Genomic DNA, 16331 nt, shown 5'->3' with positions numbered 1-16331 from the left:
CCCCAAATCATGGACCTACTTATGATTTATCTCGGTTTCAAAAGCCACGACACGAAGCAAGCGAGTTCGTGAAACTTACATCGGTGATCATCTTCCCTCTGGTCTTATTTCTCTCTCTGTGATTGGCCCGCTTCTGTTTCTGCTGCAGAACCCTTTCCCTGGTCGTGCGATACTCTAGTGCGAATTCGCTGATGATCCTGCAGAACTTATTGATGTTCACCTCTCGAATTGCATAGGGGGGGTGGCCCATAAAGAGCAAAAAGGAGTGAAACCTGCAGGCAAAAACAACAATAGCGATGGCAGTGACTTCACTTTTGAGGAACCAAAATTACCAGTGTAAAAGTTTTCTATAAGAAATCATTGCGCACAATGGGAGAGCACTGTTCATTCCTGGGCCTCTGAAGTCAAGAGTCCTCTCGAGTAAAAACAGAAACAAAAGTCAAGGCCATTTCACTCTCTCTTCTGAATGGTAAGACTAGGAGGTAAGAGTTCAGATTACTTCATTTGCTTTTACATTTGTACATGGACCTGTGAAGCTTTCCAGAAAAATGATAAAGTTGTGTCTTAAAAAACAGGCACAATTTCTAGATTGTGGAAGAACTGAGAAGAGTTTTGAAATCCCTGAAATGGTTCTTGGAGTAACTGTGAATATGTACAGATAATGGACTTCAAAAACGGGTTCTAAAGAGACGCCTACCAATCTTTCAAAGAATTTTGAAATGTTTTTCTTGTAATATTATATATGTAATCTTAATTTAACTAGGCTATGCCAAATTAGTTGAACAAAAATTTATTTCAGTTATTATGTTTATAAATCAAAAATTATTAAGATGAACATGGTGGCAGCTGCTTTCTCTCATGGGTCTTTCACAGTCACTGCTAACTGGTGGATCCGTAAGAACAGGTGAGTTTGCACATGATCGATGGGGCCAGTCAAGCTGTTAGGGCAGGAGGATAAAACGAAAGGCAAATGTATGGGTGCCAGCAACCCAAACAGGATTTTCTGGGAGGGTCAGAGGTTTTGAAAGCCAAGAATTGCTTGAAAGCAAAGTATTGCCTGGAGCAACAGTTGTGAAATCATATACAACTTTCTCATCTAAAACTTTTTATGTAGGAATTGATTACAAGGTAGAAGGCCCTAATATAAAGTTCTTTTTTTGGTCTACTTCCCAGTACGTGGGTGAAAGATGACCCTAATAGGTCTGGGCTATGCTTCTGGGCAGTGTTTAAGGACGTGAAGCAAGGCAGTAGGACTCAGTTCTAATCCACCCAGTTTAGCAATAAATTTCTGCTCTCATTCATCCTATAATCCAGGCTCCTACAAGACTTCATTTGAACCCAGAGTTCTAAAGGGTGGATGTTTATGCTGCACACTACCTTGTACCCCCTGTCAGTCATGAAACCTTCAGTACCAACCACAGCTATGATACATTTCTAATCCATCCTGGTCATCCCCAATAAGATGGCCAACAGTGAAGATCTATGAACGTGGGTCAATCAGGAGCAACCAACGTCCCCATGACCAGCTTGAAAGGATCAATTCAAGCAAACACATGGTAAGGAATGGTTTCTTAAAACAAGTTTTTAATCTATCTTGGATAAAATGGTTAATAAAAGCAGGGACAACAGTTTTGCAAGATCTTCATGTTTTGCTCTAGTTTTACAAGACTCCAAATGGAAATTGTTTATTTTCATATTTTTTAAAGTTGGTAATCACTTGCATAATAAAAAGAATAAATGGTCAAACCAGCCTGTATCCTCTGCTTCCCCTTTTATAACCATATCAAAAGCATAGTATAATTTGAGTGAGAAACTTGATAAAATATTTTATAAAATTCTCTTACACAAAAGCAATATAAGGTAATTGAAATGTAGATGTGATTGGATGAAGTGTAGTTAGGGGGTTTATAGTTAAACAGCTTAATCCCAAAAGTTCTCATTAATGGCTAGATACCAACTTAAAATAATACTTTTTCCCAAAATTGCTATCCTGTCCAGTACTTTACATCCCTCTCCCCCACTTTTCCTCACAAGTTACCATCAAGGCCAAGAAAGAGGAGCTGGTGGGGGGAATCACTCAGTAGATGAAGAACTTGCTATGCAACCTTAGGTGAGTTCAGAGTCCCAGAACCCATACAAAATGCTGGGCATGGAAGTGCAGGTTGTACTGCCAGCATTGGGGCAATAGACACAGGAGAATCTAGAGGCTTCCGGGTCAGCTCATCAAGTTCATTCAGTGAGCCCTAGGTTCACTGAGAGACTCAGAAAAAGAGCTGAGGAAGACACCTGATGTTGACCTCTGACTTCCATATGAACATATATGCACATATGGACACACACCAACACTATGCATTTATATCACACAAGGCCTGAGAAAGTACGTTCATCAAAGCAGAAAATGACACAAGAAGGAGTGGGCTACGGGGAGATAAGAGCATTAGGTTTAGAAAGTCCTATATGGTTTAAGAATACTAGAAGGAAATATTGAATAAAGAAAAAAGAGAGGGATACAGATGTCCCTATATCGCTGTGATGAAAATCAAAACAAGGTGATGGCTCATCAAAGAGTGACCCATCCTTGCATGGAAGGTAGGCAGACCAGGACTCTACCTGGATTAAAAGGAAGTGGCGCAGATAGGTACCGAGCCATACTAGACCCGACAGACCTGCACCAGCCTCCTTGGAAATCAAGCATGACTCCAGGAACCTGGTCCTCCTGGATCCTGAGACTCTGAGGAAGGCTGGTGTAGAGGAGAGCCCCGGGGTAGGGTTCCGACCTCACTCATGTATACATGCTGGACAGTAGCTGGAGAGAACACTACTAGAGGGTCTTCAGGGGCTGAGTGTAGGTCAGATACAAGAAAGAACTTTCCTGAGGAGGAAAGCAGTCTCACAGAGAAGTAGGCTCTTTGTAGGTGGCATGACTCCAACGGCTGCGGAAAAGTAGCCAGAGATCTTACAAAAGCATCTCCTGGGTCAAAGGGGATTTTTTTCACTAACGTAACCCCAACATTCCTTCTAATTAGGATTCAATGGTACTGTTTTGCATACATAGATATCAAGACTTCAGTATCTTAGGAGTACCTTCTAAGTACCTAGAATACACAGTAATGTTTTTGTAAATTGAACTTTCTGATCTTTGGGTATAAGTTATTTTCAGTTTTCTGTAACTTCTTCTGCACACACACCTGTTAATTATCCTCCGGTGAACGATCTTTAAAATTATAATTCGCTCTGCACAGTCTTTTAGGAACTCTGACATCCGCTGCTTTAAAACCGGTTTCATCTCATGTTTTGCAATTGCCTTGAGGTGATCCCATGAAGCCTTGCATCTTCTCTCCATCTGACATAAATTATCCTGAAGTTGATCAAAGTCAACCTGAAAATCGGGGGGAGAGAGAACATGGCAAATGCATGAAACAACTGGACACCAGCAGGAGCCGGGAGCCCAAAGCCCCTGGGAGGGAACAAGAATAAAACCAAACTTACATGTTGAAATACAAACATATTTATGGCCTAAAAAATGATTCACATGTGTATTTTTCATTATCTCCACATCAATTTATTTAGTGATAAAACCGTTCTCCAAGTGAATCCAATACAGGAGTCACCTTTTCTTGCCTTGTTTGGGAAGAAGTGTCCTGAGAATCTTTGGGAACTGTAAATTCAAATGTGAAATGAAGGAACCTAGTACACGATGAGCTGAGTAGATGTCTCATAAACCTTTTCAGGGTCCTCTTGTTCTCCAGGGCTAATATTTTACTAAAGGCTAAGGAACTTCTCCCAGTCAGAGAGGCCCTGCTGTGCTCAGCCATGGATGGCTCTGCTGTGCCCAGCCAGCAACAGACAGCTGACTTCTCTTCACCACAATTCACAATTTATATGAAAAAATGATTGGTTTCATCCATCATTAATAAATCCATCCAACACTCACGGAATACCTACTGCACAACACTCCCTATATCAGGTACTAAATGCACAGAGACCCCATAAGTACACAGAGACAAGTGCAGGATGCAAACTGAATTCCTGTCATCAAATAACTTTATCCCATAGACTAAGCTCTGAGGGGTCTACAGTACCTTCAACACTGTTTGTGTGGAGGTAGAGTGGCTTGAGAGTTAATGCAAGCTACACACGCACACACACTTGAGACAGAGCGTGAACAAGTATTCTGGGAAGTGCAAAGAGTTCAGAAGGACAATAAACCCCATCTGAGGCTTTATAAGGTAATGTAGAGGGTTAGTTAGTCCAGAAAAAATACCCTTTGAGCACCAGGTTTGGTAGAATGAGATGAGGAGTGGGCAGGACACTGAAAGGGACAGGAAAAGAACTAGATAAGCAAGTGGAAATGGGCTGTATGTAGGGGCCGAGGTGGACAAGAAGTGAGCAGCAGTGGGAGGGGGTAAAAGTGAGACAGACAGATTTCTGAAAGAGCAGATCAAGGAGATGACCTTGATGGTCAATACAGGGAGAGCAGTAGGGCTACAAGGGAAGACCCACACAGGATTAGCAGGAATGACCTTGTACTTCCAGCCCCACCCAAAGAAGACAAGGGAAGGGACATGTTGTGGAATATTATCTTAATATTAATATTATTTTAACTGGGCAAAGATGTGTTACCTTTGTTTATGCTGCAGAATATTTAACTGTGTAAAGGTGTGTTACATTTGTTTATTCTGCGTTTGTCTAATTATGTAAACATGTGCTGCATCTGTTTCACCTTGCCTGCCTAAGGCATCTGATTGGTCTGATAAAAAGCTAAGTGGCCAATAGCTAGGCAGACAGAGGATATATGGGGCTGGAAGGGAGAGAGAATAAATAGGAGGAGAAATCTAGACTTAAAACGAAGAACGAGAGGAGGAGGAAGAGAGAACAAGGGAGACACCTGGGGCCAGAAGCCATGCAGCACCCAGTCAGTCAGACATGAGAAGCACTGAAAGTAAGATATACAGAAGGAAGAAAAGTAAAAAGACCCAAGACAAATGGTAGCTAAAGAGAAACAGGTAATGTAAGTTAAAAGAACTAGTCAGAAACAAGCTAAGCTTAGGTCGAGCATTCAAAACTATTAAGTCTCAATGTCATGATTTGGGAGCTGGTTGATGGCCCAAAAGAAAAAGCCTGGTACAGAATCAAGTCAACAAAGGCAGCCTGAAGGAGGATCTGCCATGGGAGAAAAACTAGGAGTAAGAGGATTCCTGAGGCCAGGAAAGCAAGGCTTAGTGCTCCAAGCTACAAACACTCCGTGAAGTCTGGGAAAGGGCAGCAGATAACCACACGGTCTTCTGTTGGAAGACATGGATCTTGAACAGCCATCATCTAGTGTAACTATTGTGGGCAGTGTGGGTCAGTGTGGCCAGTATGTAGGCAAGGTACATTATGCAGCAACTATTTAAATGACAAGAAAATGTCTAGTGGGCATTGGGAGAAGGCTGGTATTGATGCGGGCCCAGGACGGCCACAGATCTGGTTTGGTATCAGTAATTCTGTGTCAGGGTCACTTTGGTTGCTAACCAGCTCCAGCTGGGGAAGACCCTGGGCAGAACCAAATAGAACCCAGGTGTTCTGGGAGGCTCTGAAACAAGGCCAAGAGGAAGGGACTCTAGGCAAACTGGTTTTGGTCTTGAATAGCTATCAAAGCCTTCTGAGGAATGACTTGTGGAGGTGGTACAGTAGTGACTACGGGGCCATCTGAGGGGTTTTCTGCATTGCTTAGGGCACTTCATATAAGTAAAGACCACAGCCTAGTGCCCACTACAGAACAGAGGACTCCATTCTGAGAAGCCTTCTGTGAGCTCTCTCAGGACTAGAAAACCACTGGCTGGGCCTCTTCTTGCCTCAAGACAGGGACACTATGAGTCCAACTGAGGGCTCCTTCTGGGTGTACCTGGTAACTGCCAGGTTGTAATTCCTGGGGCAGGTAAAGGAAGCCCTAGTCACCGGGTCACGTGCCAATCCGATGGGTGATGACAGAGAAGGGTGCTCCTTCAAGGAGACCTCTGTAACCCTGACTCCTGGCCATGCTACTCTCCAGTCACACCTCATCCTCAAGTGCAATGGATCCTAATACTTTCCACTCACACGTCCAAGCCTACTATATTTCCAGAAGTTTCCTCTACAGTGGCCTGGCTTCCAGACCTTCTATAGCCTTCAAAATTCTGTTGTGTTTGGGGTTCCCCTGGGTATTGTTCTGCCTCAATGGTCCCCCTATCTTGCAGGCAGCTAAGTGACCACATACCACAATGGTCTCTTCCCTAACCAGCCATGTGCTCAAAGATATTAAGTCTGAACTTTAAGAGCCTGCAGCCGAGGGTCCAAAGCCATATACTGTTTATAGCCCTGTAAAAATGTTCCCTGTGTGTAAGATCATTGGAACAGCCAATCTCTGAGCATTGGGGCCAGGCATACTTGGGTTTCTGGCTCCAGATCTCATCCTGGGTACTGGGACATCTCAGGAGGAGCCAGATGGCATCTTTTTGATATATTTGCCTCTGATATGCTTACCTAAAGCAGGCTGAATATTTGCAACATTGGAGAGAATAGTCTGGAAACTAGCACTCTCTCTCGCCAGTGGACACTGGAGTGAGGCTTGCATGGCAAGCTTGCCCTGCATACCTCAGTAGGAAAGAATCCGACCAAGAACCAGAGATAGGAAAAAGATCTTAAAAGTTCATTAGAAATGGCATGAAATGAATCATAATTGTGAGTTCCAGAGCAGGCAGTACAGGCTGCACCAAATGGCTTGCGAACAGAGGCCGTATGCCTCTGAGATGACGCAGAAGACCCAACAGTGAGGCCCACGAGGCCAGTGCCTCCAAGGTCAGGGACGTACCTTGGCTGACCTGGTGATGGCCCCGATCTCTGAGTACAGATCTGAGCTGTCTGGAAAGTTCTCCACCACCATGGTGCACACGTGATGGAGAAGTGACTGCTTGTGCACGGTATCTTTGACCTCTGGAACCTTCTCGAGGTAGCTTAACTCAAATGCTTTGGCCTGTTTGGTGACATTGAATAAAGACATGAGAAAAATCAGCATTACATGGGCTCTTTCAACAGGGCAGGTGGTTAGAATCAATGTCCTACAGTAGCCTGACGTTTAGTTTCTCCAAGACCAGTGAGCCACACAATCCTTCCTCTGCTGCTCAAACTGGAACAGCCACACCCAGCACATCCCTGAGTCACCTCCCAGGGCTTTCACAGGTCGCTGACACCTGCATACCAACAGTTTCTTTCTCCTCTGATCATTACTGAAAGTCTGCTTTCTGACCAGACTCAGGCCAACAGCAGCAGCCAATACGTTTGCTTTTTTAAAAGAGAATATCAGGCCTGAAGAAAAGGCTTATAGTGGCTAAAGAGGACATACCGCTGTTGCAGAGGACTGGTTGGATCACCTACACTGGAGGGTTCGCAGTTTCACTGATAATGTTATCTCCGAGGCATCCAAAGCCTCTAGCTTCCATGAGTGTATACACTCATGTATATGCACATACTCAATTAGAAATAAAATCAGTCTTTAAAAGAATATCTGAATGTGTATAAGCTTAAATATTTGAGTGATAAGTGTAGAGACAAAAAGAATCTTTCTAGACAAAAATGCGCTGATGTTAATTTCTTAGAGCAGTCATACCCTGTAAGGGCCATGTACTTATTTTTCAAGCTTTCTTATAGAAGAGTTCCTATTCAAATGAATGGGGCTTGATACTTTGAGGACAGAAAGCTTTGAATTTTAAGCAAGAAGACATAAAAGCAGCTTGTTCCACTGTCCTTCAGGGAATCAAAGGCACAGATCCATTGATAAATGACAGCAGAGACTGTGACAAAGGAGGCCGGAGAGTAAGGGACTGGGAAATCTTACGTTGGTTCCATTTAGAAAGTTCCCAATGGCCAGGAGTGTGGACAGGATGAAGCCCAGAGTCTTGTTGTTCTCCAACTGGTCTATTCCTTCCTTCAGGTCCAAAAGTGGTTCAGCCACTTCCTTTCAGATAAAAAGAAAGCAGGAGATGAGAAAGAATACACATTTTGGTTTCCGTTTTCCTTTTCCAGGTTTGCGTGGTCCACAACAATAAGGCATCTGAGATAAGGACAGTCCTGAACGGCGGCAGATAGGAATCTACCCGCAGACATCGCAATGAAGACCCTTGGTCCTATGCAACTCAAGCAGGACCCTCAGGCCTTTCTCTCCACTCCCTCTCCCCCGCCAGCCACGGCTGCCTCCAGAGACCATCTTTCTTTCTTTCCGTGTTCCCTCAGCACCGGCATCACAGGTTCCTCTTTGTCCTTCTTGTTTGTGGCAGATGACTGTACATGCTGTGTCCTCACAGTCTCTGCATCACAGTTTCCTCCTGTCCTCTCTAGGCATCCCATGCCGGCCACCTCTTAGCCTAAGTTACTCACATAGATGTGTCCAATATTTGGACACTGTGACATGGCATTGTCATCTACAAAGTTGGCAGTCAAGAAGCACATAATTTAGTTACAGAAACCCAGATCCATATTTTAAATACATTTAAGAATTTGTGTTGAAGGATATGCATAGCTATCCTAAGGTGCATGAAGCCTCTGGGCTTTGGATTGGGCATGCTGGAAAGCCAGTTCTTGTTACTCTCACTCCCTCAGACCTTTGACCTGCCCTGCGCCTCAGTGGCCTCAACCTCTGAAGTCCCCACATCAGGAGGTTCAACTTTAGTCTCTCGAGCAGCCTTGCCTTGCCAGTGTAGTGCTCAACCACAGCTAGTCACATACCCTTTCCTCCAGCGTCTCTGTTTGTGGCTGTTCTCTAGTGCAGCAGTATGTTAACTCCTCTGGACTCCAATTTCCATCTTCTCTGGTACTAAGTCCCACTGGCCCCTATTCAGCTCACAAAAGCATTCCACTGACCTGTTCTTTAATGTCTCCTTCCAAATCAAAATCCCTAAGAGGGACTTAGGAAGTTACTAAAACTTACAAGTCTCAGGAAATTCCTTAAACACAAGATTCATAAGGCCCCTCCCCAAGTTACATTAAGTCCTAACGACTTCTGGGGAAAGGGGTACTTTTCCAATGTTCTGTTTGTTAGTATGGGGCAGGGCAAGCCAGGAATGCCCACTCAGGAATGGGCTTCATGGTGCTACAGCTCCCTTAGAGTTATCTATGTTCTTATAATTAACCCCTGACCCACCCTCATGTAAGTGACCCTGATAAACTCTGGTTCACTGAGTTAGTCTTGGGTGGAAGACTTCTTTGGTCTGCTCTTGTTGCTGTCTGGGGTAGATAGACACTGGTACACAGCTCCCTAGGGAAATCACACAGCATAGCCAGTGCAGGAAGGACGCCGATGTCTCTTCCACTGCTGTTTTAGAAGGGTCTCAGTACCTTTGCCATCTAAGCCCATCCCAACCAGTGTGTGCATGTCTTTGTGTCTGCACATCCACATGTATGTGAGTCAGAGGACAACCTCCGTCAGGTGTCCGTCTCTGTCTGTCCACGGATTCTCCTGTTGCTATGTCCTATCTTGCCACACACTATGGTGTGTGGCTTTTTAGTTCTGGTATAATTCAGTTTTCTGTCTGCTGCCTCAAGCTGTTGTTACCACGGAAGGCGCTGTCCCGCTCACCATCCCTTTCCCTTCATGAAGGCCTTTGACCTCTGTAATCATGAGCCCAAACAAAATTCACCCCATAAGTCATTCCTGCCAGACATTTGGTCACAACAATGGGGAAAGTAGCTACTAATATTCTCTTGAAAGTACCCGTGAAGGTGCCAACTGCCATGGCCTGTGCCAGTTAAGGTTATTGTCATCAGGTGGAAGGATAATAGGTTTTTTCCCACATTCTGCTTTTCTCTATTTTCTACAGTGAAAATACAATCTAGTAACTTTTGATTGCTAAACATCATTTATTTGTTGCCCACCATCAGCATCTGAGGCTGCATCAAGAAGGCACGCATCACCTAGTACAGATGCAATTCACACACCCCAGTGTGTGAGCTATGATTTAGTCACCATCAGCTGCCCCTCCAAATGCTGTGTCAAGAGTGAGTCTTGCCCAGGTTAATATCCACCAACTGTGAAAAACCCTGGCCTCCACATGGGGCTAGGGAACGCTCCTGTGGCCTGCCTACCTTTTCTGTGGTCTCATAGTCCATTTTGAATGCCCAGAGGTGGAGCCGAGCTGAAAGCTCACTGATGGAGGAGAGTGTGAGGAGGAACTGCTCGGCGCTGCCCAGGGGCACGTCAGGGTTGGCCAGCTGAGCTTCCTGGATTTTCTGCTTCTCTTCTTCAGTTGGAATCATGGTCAGAATTTTCTAGAAAGATAGGGTGATGTAATGATTCTTTGTTAGTAATGGACTCTGCTCCTGCAATGTTTTCAAATTTCTGTTACAATTTTCCAAGCAGAGAGTTAAAAACATTCTGTTTTTATTAGTAGGCAGGTGTTATGATATGATAACCTGTAAACTTGACGTATTCTGCTGTAGGCCTTCTAGGGCATAAAAGGCATCCAGGCAAGAACAGGGAATGATAAATGAGAAAAAAAAGACAATATTGGAGAACAGCTTTCTGCTCGTGAGATACAGCAACATGTGTCAAGAATGTGTGCTTTGTTGCACAACTCATGAACTATTATTTTAATAGATTTCAAAAATGAAATACAAAGAAGTTAGATTGATTTTTCTGTATTAATTATAAATTTTAACTAAAACTCATAGAGAAATAATATGTTAATATCAAACACAAATCTGAGGAAAAACATATATATATACATACATATATAGATAGATATAGATATATATAAAACAATACCTGCTCAATGATGAAAACAGTATTATCTAACAGTATTTTGTTATATTAAAATTTATATATTATTTATTTTAAAAAAACAATCTTTCTTCATTTTACATACCAATCCCAGTTCCCACTCCCTCCCCTCCTCCCTTTCCCTCTATCTAACCCTTCTATCCCAACTCCCATCCACTCCTCAGAGATGGTAAGGCACACTGCTTTGGGGAAGATTCAATGCCTTCCCTACTATATCTAGGCTGAGCAAGGTATCCATTCTAAAGAGTATAGATTCCAAAAATCCAGGTCAAGCAGTAGGGATAAATCCTGGTGCCACACCCAGTGGCCCCGCAGTTTGCCCCAACCATACAACTGTCACCCATATTCTGAGGGACTAGTTTGGACTTATGCTGTTTCCTTCCCTGACTGACTAGAGTTGATGAGCTCCCATTAGCTCAGGTAAGCTGTTTCAGTGGGTGTCCCCATCATGGTCTTGACCTCTTTGTTCATATTCTCATTCCTCCCACTCTTCAACTGGACTTTGTTAGCTCAGTTCCAGTGCTCCACTGCGGGTCTCTGCCTGTTCCATCAACTACTGGATGAAGGCTCTATGGTGACATTTAAGATAGTCATCAGTCTGACTACAGGGCAAGGCCAGTTTGGGCACCCTCTCCTCTGTTGTTTAGGGTCTTAGCTGGGGTCATCCTTGTGGATTTCTGGAAATCTTTTTAGTGCCGGGTTTCTTGCTAGCCCCATAATGGCTCCCTCCATCAAACTATCTCTTTCCTTGCTCTCATCTCTGTCTTTCACCATCTTGACTATCCCGTTCCTTCAAGTTATCCTTCCCCTTCCCCTTCTTCCCTCACCTTCTCCTTCCATCGCCCCTACTCCCCCCTACCCCTATGCTCCCAATTTTGTCAGGTGATCTTGTCTATTTCCCTTTTTCCAGGTGACTAACAGTATTATCTTTCTACTTCTATTTGCTTTGGATAAAAGCCAATTGTGAAATACCAAGAGGACAAAGGATGTTAGAATCCGTTTGATTTTTTACAGGTTCAAATGCTTAATTTATCACATTTTTGAAAGAGAAAAAAATTCTTATCCATCCTCATTATTCCTATTTTAGCTCTGTTTGGAAACCCTTTCTTCCCCTCTACAAATACACATGAGAAACATACAGATGAGAGAGAGAGGAAAGAAAAAGGTAAAATTATCCATACTCACAGAGGCTATGATAATCTATGTAAAGAATTATAAGCACCTACAAAAATGTTTCTAAAACACAGAAGTGAGTTTAACAATGTTTCATGATACATGGCTTATACACAAAACCTACTTTATTGGTACATAGTAATGAGTAAATTTTAAAGTGCTATTAATGATGAAATATACAAGTGACAAATCTAATAAATAATTTATAAACTCTACATGTTGGAAATATAAATGCTAATGAAAACAACCATAGATGATCTAAGTGATTGGAGTGGGATACTATGCTTATGGGCTGAGATTTATAGTCAGGATGCTGTCTCCCCAGACAGATCTATAGGTTTAACTCAGTTCCAACCAAAAGGCCAACATGACTTTGCATAGACACAGACAAGCTGGACCTAGATGCTACGTAGTAAGGAAGAAGAAATGGAAGAACCATGGTGAAAGGTGACCTCAGAAGTATCACTCTACCCAACTCGAAGAACTATAGAATCATAGTAATTAGGACAAATACTTGTATCAACAGGCAGAACAGCACAGACACGGGGCACAAATACAGTCTGTTAATTCTGACAAAGTGGAAGACTATTCAACAGAGAGGACAGAATTTCCAACGAGTGCTGTGGAAACAACTACATTCCATATTTGAGAAAAATGAACCTCAGCTTAATTCTCTTATATACATAAGGAAACTCAACATGGGTCATGGGTTTCAAAGGAAAATGTAATACCATAAAAATTATGGAAAGAAACAGGAGAAAATTTTTGTGACCCATGGTAGACAAAAAAAAAAAAATCCCCGATAAGGAGTTGATAAACTGTATCCTAGTTAAATTTTTTCACTGTAAAAAGAATGAAAACATAAGCTTTATTTTGTCAACATAGAGGACCCTATGACCTTGCCATTCTGTTCCTGGACATGTACTCCAGAAATATGAAACCTGATAGTCACAGGAAACTATCAAAATATTGGCAATTGCTTTATTCATAATGGACCAAGGCTGGGTCAAGCAAATTATTTTTAGTGGATAAACAGATAACCAATTGTGGTACATCCCCAAAGAGAACTGTTGTCTGTGGTAACATCAAGATGCTCTTGAGCCTATGATACTTTGATGACTCTCAAGGCTGTCTGTCATGCTGAGTGAAAGAAGACGATCTCTTCAGGTTCTACATGGTGAGAGTCCATATGGCAGTCTCCAAAAGACACAACCACAGTGATGGAAAATGTATCTCTCCTTGCCAGAGGCTGGGACTACAGAAGGGCAGCAAGGGAGATGGGAGGGTTTCAATCCAGATTGCACGAATCCAGATACATAAACTTTATACTATATCGACTCCAAAAATGTTTAAAATCACAACTATAAAATTAACTGCTGCTATTAAATATGCACATGCTAACGCAATGCATCTGGGTATATCTGAGCAGAAGCAACCTTGAGCTTGATGCATCGTAACAGGCAGGGAGGACTGGCCTCGGCGTATCAGAAGCACAGCTATACTGAAGCTATATTCTAAACTGCAGAGCGAGGCTGCAGAAGGTGACACCTGGCAAACACTCAGGCACATCTCCTGCCAAGTTGTCCTTCATTGCGGCTCCAGGATGAGGCTATGTGTGCAGAATTTGAGTATAAGGAGAGATTTAGCCAAAATTCTCTAGGTCACACTGACCACAAATATAGTGTTTAAAAAACACTTATCCAAACAATTCAGACAGACAACACTGTTGGAAAACATCTATGGTTGGACCGTGACTAGTTTTTAAAGTATTTAGTAAAAAAGTATACTTTAATTTTCATAATGCTTAAATTGTTCTAGGCACGACAGTAATTTCAAAACAAAAGCTTGCCAACACCTAGTAGAGCCTTCAGGAGACAAGTTCCTGCAAGTTTTCTCCCTTTGAAGAAGGAACTGATGGTGTTTCCTTTGTTTTTTACTTCTCTATTTCAAACCATTTCTTCATCACGGAGGATTCTGAGCTCACCAGATACCTGCTAGTCTATTTTCTCATTCCGTATACTACTGTCAATAAAGAGGCTACAGGACAGCTGACCAGGTCAGTCACCTCTGGCGAGCAGAGGCAGGGTTGATGTCAGACTCTTGCCATGTTTATAGTTTATAGTTTCTTTGATGCTATTCTGAATTATCACTTGGTTATGAAAGGAAAGGAACATCTAACAAAACCAAAATGTAATAGCCCAAATGTTTGTTTGTTTGTTTGTTTACTTCTTTCTAGATCAATGGTTCTCAGCCGTCCTAATGCTGCAACACTTTAACACAGTTACGCTGTGGTAACCGCCCCTCCCCCAGAAATCATTAAGATTTTTTGTTGTTGTTGTTACCTCATAACTATAATTTTGATACTGTTAGGAATCATAATATAAATATTTTCAAATATGCAAGTTTGTTGATGGGGTCACAACCCACAGGTTGAGAATCACTGTTCTGTATTACTACAATAACTACACATGTTTTTATAACAGAAGGTACCCTCCAAAGGAAAACAATGCAAACATATCCTTTATTGTGGACCTAAATGCTAGGCCATTACATTTACCTGCAAATAAGATTTCACTTGTTTTTGGCAGAATTCTTGCTATGGCAATGAAGAATATACTACAAAGGTTTGGGTCGAGCATCAGGGTCTCGGGAAAGTTTGGCTGGGGTTAGTTTGTTGACAGTCTGCATTTACTGAGAAAATGGGTTCTTTCCCTGCACTTCTCTCCAAAAGCAACTTAAAAAGCAGCCCTGATGATATCTCCTTTCGTTCTTGTGAGCACTCTGGGGCAGCACACTGGGGCAAGAGACTATTGTGCCCAGAAGAGAAGAAACAATTTGCTGGAGGTTAGGCTGAAGCTCTCCCAAGCAGAGCCGGAGAGCTACTGGGGCTGCCTCATGTCCTAGCAGGGGTTCCATCATCCAGGGATACTCATCTGCAGGTGCAAACACTATTAACAGCTGGGTCCCGTTGTCAATGCATTCTGGTTCCCTGAGCCAGCTATGTAGCTCACGAGCAGACTCACCTACATCCAGCACCTATGAAGTCAGCTAAGAACGGGTCTTAGGCCATATAAACTCCTTAGAATGACACTGTGGCCCAAACAGTTAAAGGAAATTTCTGCTGGATCTGACAGCCAAAGTGAGATACGTTAAATGCCATGAGAGACAACTGTATTGTCCTACTTCTAAGTGGACTATGCCTTAAAACTCAGAAAAGCAGAGGAGGAAAAGGAAAGCAATGAAGCGATGTCTTCCCGCTTCTGTTTGTGATCATTCTCTGCATTTTACTTGAAAAAAAAGTATTACAGATGCTCTCTAGAGATGACCCTAAAATAACTTCCTCCAGTTTAATACTCATCTGAAAGCCACTTCCTTAATGGAGTTAATTACTCAGGTTTGTATGACAAATCCAGACTCATACCGCAAGTTGCTAGGCAATGGCCCAGGATGTCACTTAATACATCCTAATTGTGTTTTGGTACACAGAGCTTTCCAGTCGCCCTGTGAAGCTGCGATGCCGTGACATAATGTGTGTGTCCAGGAAGCAGACGGTCTGGCTGAAGGCCGGAGGGCATTAACTGCAAATCTTATTAGCAAAGGTCTGCAAGTTGACAACTGCTTTTTCTTCCCGGTCTCATTTTAACTCTTGAACGGCAAGAGTCCAGAACAAGCTTTGGGTCCTCCCTCGTGCATGAGTGTATATCTTTTATACCCCTCAGGCAGCTGGCATCAGTGGTCATGAACAGGAGAGGACAGAGGCTCCTGCATTTCCCATTCTATAAGAGGCCTATTGCCATGGTCTTCACAGCTCTGCCTGAGAACAGCTGAGGGATAAGCATAGTCCTAGGATACGGAAGCAGCTCCAATGAGGGCTTCTTGGCTGGGATGCTTTCACTCCCTGAGGAGGTTAGCAGTGTGTGGAGACATTTCTGGCTGTGGGTCAGTGTGGAGGTGGGTAGGTACCACTAGCATCTGCTATACTGGTTGCATGTCCTATTGCTGGCAAAGTAACAACGTTGTTCAAGTCAAGTGGCTTAAAACAGCGTAAATTTATTCTCTCATAATATTCAAAATCAAGGTTGTGGGAAGCCCACAATTTCTCTTCGGAGGCTGGAGAGGAGAACGTCTCCTTGCCTCTTCTGATACTCAACACAACTCTTGGCATCCCTTGGTTTGTAAGCATGTCACTCTAACATCCTTCTCTGTCACCTCATGGACTTCCAGTCTGCGAACCTCCCTGTTTGTTCTCTGATGCAAGTGGCACTCCCACCTATCTGTATCCAAATGTCCCTCCTCTTTTAGGAATACCAGTCAGAAGACTGATGGCCCATCCTAATGGAACTATTTTTCCAAGCAAGTCACCTCC

The 16331-nt window shown here is 43.0% G+C and overlaps 1 protein-coding gene across 1 annotated transcript in view; it reads right to left on the bottom strand.

Annotated features, from left to right (window-relative positions):
* The window catches only part of LOC121441899 (FH1/FH2 domain-containing protein 3-like), a gene marked incomplete at its 5' end in the record, with an annotated part of 239631 nt that overhangs the window by 15113 nt on the left and 208187 nt on the right, over positions 1-16331 (bottom strand). Inside the window, 5 exons of the mRNA XM_041643264.1 lie at positions 80-272; positions 3189-3379; positions 6833-6994; positions 7856-7975; positions 10099-10281. Coding sequence (XP_041499198.1) covers positions 80-272; positions 3189-3379; positions 6833-6994; positions 7856-7975; positions 10099-10281 — 849 coding nt within the window. The remainder of the gene's footprint in view (positions 1-79; positions 273-3188; positions 3380-6832; positions 6995-7855; positions 7976-10098; positions 10282-16331) is intronic.

The sequence above is a fragment of the Microtus oregoni genome, unplaced genomic scaffold (genome assembly GCF_018167655.1).
Source record: "Microtus oregoni isolate MIOR12 unplaced genomic scaffold, Mior012 000083F_ref0000379, whole genome shotgun sequence".
Lineage (NCBI taxonomy): Eukaryota > Metazoa > Chordata > Mammalia > Rodentia > Cricetidae > Microtus > Microtus oregoni.
Note: the sequence above shows the minus strand (reverse complement) of the source record. Positions and strands in the feature narration are given on the sequence as shown.